We start from the raw sequence: 14,095 nt of genomic DNA, 5'->3' as shown, positions 1-14,095 counted from the left end.
GGGATTGATTGATTGATTGATTGATTGATTGATTGATTGATTGATTGATTGATTGATTGATTGATTGATTGATTGATTGAGTAAGTAAGTAAGTAAGTAAGTAAGCAAGCAAGCATCCATCCATCCATCCATCTATCTATCTACAGCTTAGAGAAGCAGCTTTGGGACCAAAAGGTCACTGGTTTGATTCCCTGGACCAGCAGGAATGGCTGAAGTGCCCTTGAGCAAGGCACCTAAACCCCAGCTGCTCCCCGGGCTGCTCTGGGTATGATGTATGTTGCTCTGGAAAACAGCATCTGCTAAATGCATGTAATGCAATGTCGGGGCTGAAGACACCAAGTGAGGAAGAGTTTCAGGTGTTATTTTGTCCCATTCTTCCTGCAAACAGGTCTTAAGGTGTTCAACAGTATGGGGTTGTCATTGTCATATTTTTCATTTCAAAAATCACCACACAGGCACCCTCTTCTTCCAAAGCCATGTCTTTGTGACGTGTGCAGAATGTGGCTTTGCACTGTCTTATTGAAATGTCCCTGGAAAAGATGTCATCTTGAAGGCAGCATATGTTGCTCCAAAATCTCAATGTACTTTTCCTTAAGAAGAAGAAACCTTTATTCGTCACATGCACACTTCAAGCACAGTGAAATTCATCCTCTGCATTTAACCCATCTGAAGCAGTGAACACACACACACACACCCAGAGCAGTGGGCAGCCACACCAGAGCACCCGGGGAGCAGTCAGGGGTTAGGTACCTTGCTCAAGGGCACCTCAGCCCAAGGCCGCCCCACATCAACCTAACTGCATGTCTTTGGATTGTGGGGGAAACCGGAGCACCCGGAGGAAACCCACGCAGACACGGGGAGAACATGAAAACTCCACACAGAAAGGCCCTCGCCGGCCGCTGGGTTTGAACCCGAAACCTTCTTGCTGTGAGGCGACCGTGCTAACCACTACACCACCATGCCACCCATTTTCTGCATTAATGCTCCATCACAGAAGTGTAAGTTACCTTTGCTAAGGGCACTGACACAACTCCATACCGTGACAGACCCTGGCGTTTGGATTTGTTGCTGGTAACAGTCTGGATGGTCCTTTTTGTCTTTGCACACAATGTCCATTTCTTCTAAAAACGACCTGGAATACTAATTTGTCAAAACACAATACACGTTTCCACTGTGTGATGGTCCATCCCAGATGCCTCCGAGCCCAGAGAAGTTGATGGCACTTCTGGACACAGTTAACATAATGCGTCCTTTTTGCACAGTAAAAGTTTAGCTGCCATTTGTGGATGTAACTCTGTATTGTACTGCTTGACAAAGGTTTGTCAAATTAATCCTGAGCCCATGTGGTTATATCAGATATAGATGAATGACGGTTCTTGATGCAGTGTGATCTGAGGGATTGTAGATCATGGGTGTTCAACTTTGGCTTTTACCTTTGCTATTTATGCAACAAAATTCAACATGTACTTTTCTGCATTAATGCTGCCATCACAGAAGTGTAAATTACCTTTGACAAGGGCACTGACACAACCCCATACCATGATGGACCCTGACTTCCTTTTTGCACAGTAAAGTTTTAACTGGTATTTATGGATGTAACTCCATATTGTAGCACTTGACAAAGGTTTGTCAAAGGAATCCTGAGCCCATGTGGTTATATCAGCTGTAGATGAATGATGGTTCTTGATGCAGTGCCATCTAAGAGATCAGGGATCACAGGTGTTCAGCTTAGGCTTGTGCCCTTGCCCTTTATGCATTGAAATTCATCCAGATTCCTTGAATAGTTTAATGGTATTATGCACTATAGAAAGTGAAATATCCAAATCCCTTCATATCTTTCTTTGAGGAACATTGTTTTTCAAGATTTCAATAATTTTTTTCATGGATTTGTTGACAAACTGGAAATCCTCGGCCCATCTTTGCTCCTCAAAATGAGGCCTTTCTTGGATACTGAATTTGTACCAAATCATGATTACAATCACCTGTTGACATCACCTGTTTCAAATCACATCATTATTTAATTGTTTTACCTCATTGTTAGCCCTAAATTGCCCTTGTTCCAACCTTTTTTGGGGAATTTGTTACAGGCCTGAAACACAGGAATGGATGTATATTAATAAATAAAATTAAGTTGACTAGACAAGTCATGAAATATCTTGGGTTCATACCATCTACAATGAAATGCAAGTCAAAATAAATTTAGAAATCACTGCTTGGTTTTGTTTTTTAAATGATCATTTTATATATCATACCAACTTTTTCTGATTTGGGATTGTAGATTAAAACAATGTAAGGAGTAGAAAGTAAGTATTTTTTTCTTGAAAAAGTAATTAAGTAGGAGTACAAGTATTGAATTTCAATAGTCCTCAAGTATAAATATGTCAAACATTTTTAAGCGTAGCATTCAAGCACAATTAGTCGAGCATTTTCACCCGTGTTTAAACAACCTTAAATCAATGCATGTATTAACTTACTTTGTTAATATAACTTGTCTTTTATTAATACTGCAGTTTATTATTTTTAATGTTTACTAATTCAGTTAAAAGGCTAATGTTAGTTAAGAGAATCTAAATGTAAAGCGTTACCATTGTAACAGTAGTGTGTATAATACAACTGTTATAATGTGCTTTTTTTATTGATTGATTGATTGATTGATTGATTGATTGATTGACTCCAAACAGTAAAGAAGATATAAAAACAAAAAAACAAAAATAAAAATACAAAATGAAATCATCAAAACATCGTCATAAACAAACAGAATAGTGTAGCCACAAGGCAGTAACATAATAATGTTCGGAAAGGATTAGGAAGAAGTAAATAACTTATCAAATCCTAACCCTCTATACCACCGCTAATCAAAGGTCACTTTCCACCATAATAAACTATATATACAAAAGAAAACAAAATCAACAAAAAAAGAAAACATACCAACATGGTATAATATCGATCAAATCAAATCATATACAGATACTTATGCATATATACACACATACAATACATAGATACAGTACTTACATATACCTATAACTATACACATTTTAAAGCATTTTAATGCATGAACCTGAACTGTAACTCCATCTGTGAGCCTATAGGCTGTATAAAATATAGGCTGCTTTGTAGCTTATTCAAATGAAGTCTCAGACAGCTCATCACTATGCAAGAGAATAAACGTAATCAACCAGGTCATCTAGTCTGATCCTTCTATAATGCAGCTAATGCATCTGAAGTGACTGTAAGCGTGTATGTGCCCCAGGCAAAACTGTCCGAATTATAAAATGCTGAAATACTTAGCATGAAAGTAAATGTCAACTCTTTCATACTTGCTAAAATGGAAATGACTTAGAAGGAGCCAGCATTGTCAAAAACGAAAAAAGAAAACATAATATGTTTGCTGACATTTTACAAAATGCTGATTAAATGTTAAAAAAAAAAAAAGAATGTGATTTTCCCCCAGTCGCATGGGGTGGGAGTGCACATCCCTGTATCTGTTATTGACTGTCTTTTTGAAATTCTTGTGCCGTTTGCTACAAAGCCTAATAGTGGATTAATCTCTTTTCAATTCATATTGAGCAACCGCCTCCACCTTACTTCAATCTTTAGTCATAATTTCCTTTTTTTTCTTTTGAATGGTAAAATAAAATCACAAAAACAGAAAAACATTATATCTTTTAAAAAAAAAGCCATTCAATTATGCAACATGTGAGAATCAGGCGATGAGTAACTAACATGCAAAATTACTTTATATTTAGGAGCATGTCCTATAAGTCTTCCTATGAGGAAGTAATTCATTGATAATACTGTATCTGATATAAATACATTTATAATATGTTATACAGCATACATAATACCATAAAATTCCTGGCATAAACTGTATAATTGATTTAGTTACATCCATAACATTTTATAATGTATCATCTCATCTCATCTCATTATCTCTAGCCGCTTTATCCTTCTACAGGGTCGCAGGCAAGCTGGAGCCTATCCCAGCTGACTACGGGCGAAAGGCGGGGTACACCCTGGACAAGTCGCCAGGTTATAATGTATCAGTATATGAATTAATAATGAGTCATAGAACACATTATAAGATCTTTTCATAAGAATATTGTATTAAAAAGTTTTCTTATCTGTAACTCAGGGTACAATGCAGAACCTGGGTGAAAAGTACATCATATTATTAGTGTCTATAATGTTTTTTAAAATAATTATAAACAGACATTATAATGCATTATGTCATCTATACAAGGCATAAGAATAAATTATAAGGTATCATTCTACTTCTTTATAAGTGCCATGAATGAAAGTCTAACTACTTATGAGCAACTATACAGGCTTAGGCATAGGTCATATAGAAATATGTCTTTTAACACAATAGAAACACATTTTTTATACATTACAAATACATGACTGAAAAGAAATGTTGCCTTAAAGAATAAAAAACACAGACATTATGGGTTTATATAAAAAACACAGACATTATCGGTTTATATAAAGTGCTACCTGAAAAATTACAGATTACGTGGGTGCTATATTATATACAACCCCGATTCCAAAAAAGTTGGGACAAAGTACAAATTGTAAATAAAAACGGAATGCAATGATGTGGAAGTTTCAAAATTCCATATTTTATTCAGAATAGAACATAGATGACATATCAAATGTTTAAACTGAGAAAATGTATCATTTAAAGAGAAAAATAGGTGATTTTAAATTTCATGACAACAACACATCTCAAAAAAGTTGGGACAAGGCCATGTTTACCACTGTGAGACATCCCCTTTTCTCTTTAAGTACCCGGACCCTTTTTCTATGCAGCCATGATGCTGTAATTGATGCAGTATGTGGTTTGGCATTGTCATATTGGAAAATGCAAGGTCTTCCCTGAAAGAGACGTCGTCTGGATGGGAGCATATGTTGCTCTAGAACCTGGATATACCTTTCAGCATTGATGGTGTCTTTCCAGATGTATAAGCTGCCCATGCCACACGCACTAATGCAACCCCATACCATCAGAGATGCAGACTTCTGAACTGAGCGCTGATAACAACTTGGGTCGTCCTTCTCCTCTTTAGTCCGAATGACACGGCGTCCCTGATTTCCATAAAGAACTTCAAATTTTGATTCGTCTGACCACAGAACAGTTTTCCACTTTGCCACAGTCCATTTTAAATGAGCCTTGGCCCAGAGAAGACATCTGCGCTTCTGGATCATGTTTAGATACGGCTTCTTCTTTGAACTATAGAGTTTTAGCTGGCAACGGCGGATGGCACGGTGAATTGTGTTCACAAATAATGCTCTCTGGAAATATTCCTGAGCCCATTTTGTGATTTCCAATACAGAAGCATGCCTGTATGTGATGCAGTGCCGTCTAAGGGCCTGAAGATCACGGGCACCCAGTATGGTTTTCCGGCCTTGACCCTTACGCACAGAGATTCTTCCAGATTCTCTGAATCTTTTGATGATATTATGCACTGTAGATGATGATATGTTCAAACTCTTTGCAATTTTACATTGTTGAACTCCTTTCTGATATTGCTCCACTATTTGTCGGCGCAGAATTAGGGGGATTGATGATCCTCTTCCCATCTTTACTTCTGAGAGCCGCTGCCACTCCAAGATGCTCTTTTTATACCCAGTCATGTTAATGACCTATTGACCTAATGAGTTGCAATTTGGTCCTCCAGCTGTTCCTTTTTTGTACCTTTAACTTTTCCAGCCTCTTATTGCCCCTGTCCCAACTTTTTTGAGATGTGTTGCTGTCATGAAATTTCAAATGAGCCAATATTTGGCATGAGATTTCAAAATGTCTCACTTTTGACATTTGATATGTTGTCTATGTTCTATTGTGAATACAATATCAGTTTTTGAGATTTGTAAATTATTGCATTCCGTTTTTATTTACAATTTGTTCTTTGTCCCAACTTTTTTGGAATCGGGGTTGTACAATAGATAGATATGCAACATAGATAGATAGATAGATAGATAGATAGATAGATAGATAGATAGATAGATAGATAGATAGATAGATAGATAGATGTACAGCCAACAGAACAAAGGTTAACATGATTTCCATATCTAAGGCATAATGATTGTTCGCATAACGAAGGCTTATTGTTTTTACTTTTACAACAAAGATTTTCCACTTCACAGAATCACAATCACTGTGACTAACCAGTGGTTTCCTAACTAGTGATATCTTGAGCATGCATGAAGGTTAATTTCTTTTTAACAGCTGGTTGAATAAATAATGTATCCCATTCATTAACAGAGGGGCATTTACTTTGATTAGCTGTGTAAACACAACATGATGCATTTTTTATTATTTTTTCCCAGGCAGACACTGGAATTCTGCTGTGTAATTTCTTCACACATTCGGCTGGATTGCAAACAGCAGTTACCACAGTTCATTGCTGCTCTTGATTTTGTCATGCTCAGACAGAGGCCTGTTAGCTTCTAGCAGCAAAATGACATAGATCCACTACTCAGACATTTCAAAAGGGGATGGAAAGGAGCACAGACATGTCATTATTTTGGTAGGTAGCTGAGGCGCATGGGCGAGCTATCTAATGGATGGATGATTAAGGGTTTCTGGTCTGAAAGGAGACTCTTTGCCCTTTAGTAACACTGTACTACTGAAATCCATACACACATGATAAGTATTGCGACCATGTTGAAAACATTTACATTCATGTCGTCAACTTCTACATAATCTTCACATGTAGGCATCTGTATAATGCCATATCTGATCCTCTGTACTGTCACACTAAATATACACGCTGCAAAATTTTGATGCAGTAAAGGTTAACTGTAGATGAAAGCCAACAGTAACAGTTATTTCAAGGTTGAACTAAACAAAATGGTCCCACTAGCATATTTCTATTAAGTGTATATGGCTCAGGTGATTGGTTGGTTGGAATTATTGTATTGGCATCAAGCTCTGTCAAAATGTCAGCCTCCAGGACTTTATTTCATCAAACTCGAGCCAGCAGGCATTGAAGTGAACATAGTCGATAACCTAAGCTGATTATTTTAGCCCTGAGCATTGCTTACTGTGAACGTAATGTTATGGTACTAATGTGATGGATGTGCATATGAATATGATGATGTCACCCTCTAGCAGCATGGGCCAGAAATGTGCTTTTGACAAATGGGGATTTAATGGTATGCTGCTGAGAAAAGTACATTGCATTTAAAAATGAATATAGTGTGTAAGAAAAATATAAACATGACCTGAATATCTAAAGATGTTTATGAATGTAATAGTTATTGAAGTTGAATGAGGAAAAACAGTCACTGCTAATTTTAATCTTGTTTTTTTTGTTTGAGTTTCTTTCTTTCTTTCTTTCTTTCTTTCGCCAAGGTCAAATTAAACATGCAGGTACAGAAAACTTGAGACGAGACCAAACAAACCTGCAACCACTTCAGACTAGTGATCCTTCAGATGCAAGCCATACGGTAGATCTGGTGTAATTGTGGCCATTTTGCCTCACTTGCCTTCCCTCTTTCTATCTCTCATGTCATCCTTTCTCTACAAGTAGCCTCTCTTACTGGCTAGTGGTCCCTCAGGAGCCAGCTCACTCCTCCAGCCTGCTACTGAAAAAGACACTTTGGTCCGGCAGTGAGCGCAGGTTTAAATGTGCCTGTTTACATCATTTACCACAAACTTTGCTCTTTTTCAGGGATGGCCAATCATAACTCTGAATATATTTCCCCAAGTATTTAGTCCACAAGTTAACTGATCAGCAGGAAATAAAGGAAACATATGCGATTCCTGAAAACACTTACAATGGGGACCTTCAAGGCAAATACACCTTTGGGAAAATGGGCAGCTTTTTTGCCCATATGTGACTGGAGACAAAAAAGGCTAAATAAATCATGCTGCAAAGTGGGTGACAGAATAAGACTCGAAAAGACAGCCCCAGCAGGTTGTGTGTTTCTGCTGCCTGTGGGCTTGTGAGTTTGCCAGCACAACAAATGGCATTTCTCTGTCCCTGTGTGACAGTGTATTCTGAGATCCGCTACTCTCCTCTCTGGGCCATTCAATTATCATCAGATTCCACTAGCAAAAAGGACAGTCATCTCAGTAAGTCTCTGGCATGGCCAGTGAGTCTCTGTATCACTGTGATATCGATCACAGACCTGTCAGTTTTACTTCACCTTAACAACAGCAAATCTGTCCTCATGCCTACACAAGAGAAGGCACTAATGGTTACTTGCCAAGCAGACATTGTGCTGAAAATTTAGTACACTTGCCAGATCTCAGATCCCCTTGAGAGTACATCAGTAATGTTTTGAATTTTCTTGGACTTGATTTCCCTGGACCCCATGACTAGTGTGGTGGCTGAGCTTTCATCTCATGTCTGGATTGTTTAAAAATACAGAGAAAGGAAAAGTGACCTCTGCTGAATGTATGTGAGGACCAAGTAAGATGGAATTCTGCCCGTAGGCACTCATACATATGACAGAACCTTAAAATCTGATTAATATCTGGCCACCAAGCTGTGGACAAGATTATTGGTGCTTCTACTTCAAGGCATTAAAGTAATTATGACTAAAGATGTATTAGATGAATCGCCTGAAAATGTAGTTGATGTACGGTATGTGTGACGGTAATTCAGTACTTCTCAGGCATATTTGTGTATCCTTGACCTTTTGCTGCTTTGTGACTTGAGACTAATTTGTAGTAATTAAAGTGTGGAATATAATACAAATTAAGACAAATCTATAAATCCAAAAACCTGGCCCTACTCAAAACCTCCATCATTTGTAGCTTTCCATGCAAACTTTTTTGTATAAACTCTTAAAATTGGTCAGGTTGTTTGTTAGACTTCCCAAAGTTCTGCATCTCAAAATTCACCTTTATCTTAAAACTGATGGACTGCTTTAGCACTGAAGCTACACACTCTGCTAATAAACACACTTGTCACTTTTGTTCCAACAAGATATGCCAAATCATATATTCCCTCTGGCAGAACAAAGACTTGAGCGTACACGAGAAGCGATACATTCTTTCAAATGTGAGAAATCATTTTTTGCACTCACACAGACACACACAAAATCTTAAATGTCAGTGCAGCAGGCTAATGAAGCTGCTCTTTTCCATGAGAGAAACAGCCTAGTTTTTTTTTTTGTCAGAGAGGCCCAGCCGGCGCCTGGTCCAAATTATTTCCTCCAAAACACTGAAAAAATGTACCTGCGTACCAGAGTGAGGGCAATGTGCACTGAACAGATTGAGGGCTGAAATTGTCTTTCTGGGAGAATGACATTCAAAGGTACAGAGATAATTAGGGAAGTTACTTTGCACGTTCTTTGTACATAAGACATGAAGCTTAACATAAATTTTACAACCAAATGACAATGAAGTACTTACTTAATACTTAATACCTAAAACTTCAGAATTGAAAGCAAACACCCAACCTGGATGACTTATTAATCTTAAATTAAGTAACATGTGTCCAAGATTTACTTTTAATGAAATTCTGAGTTGATTTTTTTTAAATTAAACTTTTATCAACATGTTGACCTACTTCTCAGATTACTCACAATGGCATCTGACTACCTGCTGATAGTAGTGCGAGTGGGATTTAATCACTTGCTTGATTTCTACCTAACTAAAGAGAAATGCAGCAGCGCTTTAGTCCGTTAAGTCTGTTCAGCTCTCTCATCTCTTCATCCGTACATATTGCTCAAAAATTTAGTTTCAAAACTTCAACTTTCACATTAGTTCCACCAGCAACACTACTATGCTTGACATCTCTGTTATCTTTCTGAGTCGAGTCTCTGTCATAGCTAAGACAGAAAGTTGAACCTTTATGTTTTATATCATTATTTTTTTTCCTCATAGTAAACAGCATTGTAGCTGTGCTAGCAGTGTTCCCCTGTAATGTCAGCACAACATACAGTTGCTAACTTCCCACAAGAATAGAATACCGAAAAAACAGCACAAATCAAATTAGCACCAGAATCAACAAGCACGTCACACATATTTCAATCTAAATATTTTTTAACATGTTTCAGGGTGGAGATTTGCATTTGCATCTGATTTCTGTCACTGTGCCTTCAAGGAGTAATTAGTCACCTTTGGTGTTTTCACAATGTACTAAAAAGAACTACATGTAAGTGACATGTGAACTAAAAATCATACAACAGTAGCAGTAGACAGTTTGTAATACAAACCATATAAAGAAGTAGATATTTCAACCTCTGAACCTTATAGCCTTTTAATCAATGAGTTATCTTAAAACATGATTCAGTAACTATTAGTAATGATTCAGAAACTGTCGTGAGACTAATATAAAAGAGATGACGTTAAAGTCCTATACACTTGCTGATAAAAGGATTGTATTAGGCCTACTAATGTACGCATTTTACAACCCCGATTCCAAAAAAGTTGGGACAAAGTACAAATTGTAAATAAAAACGGAATGCAATGATGTGGAAGTTTCAAAATTCCATATTTTATTCAGAATAGAACATAGATGACATATCAAATGTTTAAACTGAGAAAATGTATCATTTAAGGAGAAAAATTAGGTGATTTTAAATTTCATGACAACAACACATCTCAAAAAAGTTGGGACAAGGCCATGTTTACCACTGTGAGACATCCCCTTTTCTCTTTACAACAGTCTGTAAACGTCTGGGGACTGAGGAGACAAGTTGCTCAAGTTTAGGGATAGGAATGTTAACCCATTCTTGTCTAATGTAGGATTCTAGTTGCTCAACTGTCTTAGGTCTTTTTTGTTGTATCTTCCGTTTTATGATGCACCAAATGTTTTCTATGGGTGAAAGATCTGGACTGCAGGCTGGCCAGTTCAGTACCCGGACCCTTCTTCTACGCAGCCATGATGCTGTAATTGATGCAGTATGTGGTTTGGCATTGTCATGTTGGAAAATGCAAGGTCTTCCCTGAAAGAGACGTTGTCTGGATGGGAGCATATGTTGCTCTAGAACCTGGATATACCTTTCAGCATTGATGGTGTCTTTCCAGATGTGTAAGCTGCCCATGCCACACGCACTAATGCAACCCCATACCATCAGAGATGCAGGCTTCTGAACTGAGCGCTGATAACAACTTGGGTCGTCCTCCTCTTTAGTCCGAATGACACGGCGTCCCTGATTTCCATCAAGAACTTCAAATTTTGATTCGTCTGACCACAGAACAGTTTTCCACTTTGCCACAGTCCATTTTAAATGAGCCTTGGCCCAGAGAAGACGTCTGCGCTTCTGGATCATGTTTGGATATGGCTTCTTCTTTGAACTATAGAGTTTTAGCTGGCAACGGCGGATGGCACAGTGAATTGTGTTCACAGATCATGTTCTCTGGAAATATTCCTGAGCCCATTTTGTAATTTCCAATACAGAAGCATGCCTGTATGTGATGCAGTGCCGTCTAAGGGCCCGAAGATCACGGGCACCCAGTATGGTTTTCCAGTCTTGACCCTTACGCACAGAGATTCTTCCAGATTCTCTGAATCCTTTGATGATGATATGCACTATCGATGATGATATGTTCAAACTCTTTGCAATTTTACACTGTCAAACTCCCTTCTGATATTGCTCCACTATTTGTCGGTGCAGAATTAGGGGGATTGGTGATCCTCTTCCCATCTTTACTTCTGAGAGCCGCTGCCACTCCAAGATGCTCTTTTTATACCCAGTCATGTTAATGACCTATTGCCAATTGACCTAATGAGTTGGAATTTGGTCCTCCAGCTGTTCCTTGTTTGTACCTTTAACTTTTCCAGCCTCTTATTGCCCCTGTCCCAACTTTTTTGTGTTACTGTCATGAAATTTCAAATGAGCCAATATTTGGCATGAAATTTCAAAATGTCTCACTTTCGACATTTGATATGTTGTCTATGTTCTATTGTGAATACAATATCAGTTTTTGAGATTTGTAAATTATTGCATTCCGTTTTTATTTACAATTTGTACTTTGTCCCAACTTTTTTGGAATCGGGGTTATACATAGGAGCTCTGCATTTTAACATCAGAGTACATGCAAAAATATGCCAAAAAAGCAGTCATATTTTCCTCCCAATAAAAAATGATGGATGAGCCAAGTGATGTATGAATCTGGAACAATTGACAGTTGTGCTAATATTTTTAACTGACACCCTAGAAGACCTGCCCCCTTCCACCCATCTCATATAGGAATCGCTTATCTTGACTTGATTTTCTTACATGAAAGACTGACATCTCATCTCATCTCATCTCATCTCATCTCATCTCATCTCATTATCTCTAGCTGCTTTATCCTGTTCTCCAGGGTTGCAGGCAAGCTGGAGCCTATCTCAGCTGACTACGGGCGAAAGGCGGGGTACACCCTGGACAAGTCGCCAGGTCATCACAGGGCTGACACATAGACACAGACAACCATTCACACTCACATTCACACCTACGGTCAATTTAGAGTCACCAGTTAACCTAACCTGCATGTCTTTGGACTGTGGGGGAAACCGGAGCACCCGGAGGAAACCCACGCGGACACGGAGAGAACATGCAAACTCCGCACAGAAAGGCCCTCGTCAGCCACAGGGCTCGAACCCGGACCTTCTTGCTGTGAGGTGACAGCGCTAACCACTACACCACCGTGCCGCCAAAGACTGACATAGTAAATGGAAAATGTTCTGAGTTAGACATATATATAGTTAAGCTATTTATTATTATATTTATTGGAGATGCCACTGACAATTCCAGCTTAAAAACAGTCAAAAACAAATGATTGAATGAGGAAATGGTGAAAAATTCTGAATTAAATAAGGTGAAATAGGCCAACAGTGAAGTGTAAAATGTACAAATCATTTAAATGGTAATTATAACTGTATAGTGCTTTCCTTTGCTCTCCTTTGGGCTTGTTTCCCTTGGCAGAGGGAGCAGGTCGTTGGAGTGCAAGTTTTCAGCAAAGTGCAAACTTAGAAAAAGTTTCAATACGACTGATCTACATATTGTCCCACATGACTAGGTTCTCATCTGTCTCCCTAAATGGCACAATTCCCCCAAGGTTTCCAGACCAAAGGCTTATAAACCGATCCAGTCACACTGACCTTTCTTGTCCCCAAAGAAAAGGGTTTGCTGTGCAGGGTTTGACCACTGGAGGGAAGTATTATCGTTGTAATCCACACGGCAGGTCATGTTGGCTGTGCTTCCCTCCACCACCGTCACGTTCTGGGTGACGGGAAACTGGCCCTGACTGCCTGCAATGACATGAGAAAGACACAGAGTAAGACAGGGCAATAAATTGGCCTCACTACTGCAAGCAAAAGCTTGCATTTTATAGCTCAAAGAAAAAAATATATATATATACCTTTAATCTTCTGCTAAAAGTACAACAAAAAACATTACTCCATTAAATTACTCTCAGGTAGTGGAGACTCCAAATTAGCATCCACAAAGAAGTGAAAAATATTATGATGGATTTTTCACAGCATACAAAAAGCAATTTATTTCTTCCTTATCATTAGTCAAATAAAATAGTAATTCTGTCTGAATATTAACAACAACATTTCAGCATAAGGGAGTCATATAAAAGACATTCATTCTTAGCAAATATTTTTCCACATAAATTGTAAATACAGCCATTTTTGGCTAAGTAGACAGTTTATTATTGCTTTACTCATAAAATTGTAGCTGCCACCTGCTTCCCTTAAACAGTTTCTGGAAATGATTAATTAAATAAATAGAACAGTCTCGTTTTGCTCACAATCTAATATCTTAACATAAGATATAATGAAATAATAAAATAAATGCATTAAATAAATCGTAATTTTTCAGTAGATAGTTGTATTTTGGTGTGAAAACTGCAAAGTACTGGGAAATTACTGTATGTCATGTAAAAAAATAAAAATAAAAAAAATCCAAGTACCAATTAAAAACTGGAAGAAAAAAAAAAGGGGGGGGGGGGGGGACCTAAAAAATACCAAAAAAGCAAACTGATAGATTTCTCAAATTATAAAAATGAAAAATATTGGAAATACTTTAGCTTAAGGATCAAATAGTAGGAAATAATATGAGAGCAATACATAAAGCCTATTAAATTTGTGATATTGCCAAATAATATTTGTACCCATTACATACATATTTAGGTGCGATTTAG

General features: G+C 37.8%; 1 protein-coding gene across 1 annotated transcript in view; it reads right to left on the bottom strand.

Annotated features, from left to right (window-relative positions):
* Positions 1-14,095, bottom strand: part of cadm2b (cell adhesion molecule 2b) — a 318,148-nt gene that overhangs the window by 43,548 nt on the left and 260,505 nt on the right. The window contains exon 3 of the mRNA XM_060898134.1: positions 13,047-13,196. Within this exon, the coding sequence (XP_060754117.1) occupies positions 13,047-13,196 (150 nt within the window). The remainder of the gene's footprint in view (positions 1-13,046; positions 13,197-14,095) is intronic.

Source organism: Neoarius graeffei, chromosome 17, assembly GCF_027579695.1.
Source record: "Neoarius graeffei isolate fNeoGra1 chromosome 17, fNeoGra1.pri, whole genome shotgun sequence".
Lineage (NCBI taxonomy): Eukaryota > Metazoa > Chordata > Actinopteri > Siluriformes > Ariidae > Neoarius > Neoarius graeffei.
Note: the sequence above shows the minus strand (reverse complement) of the source record. Positions and strands in the feature narration are given on the sequence as shown.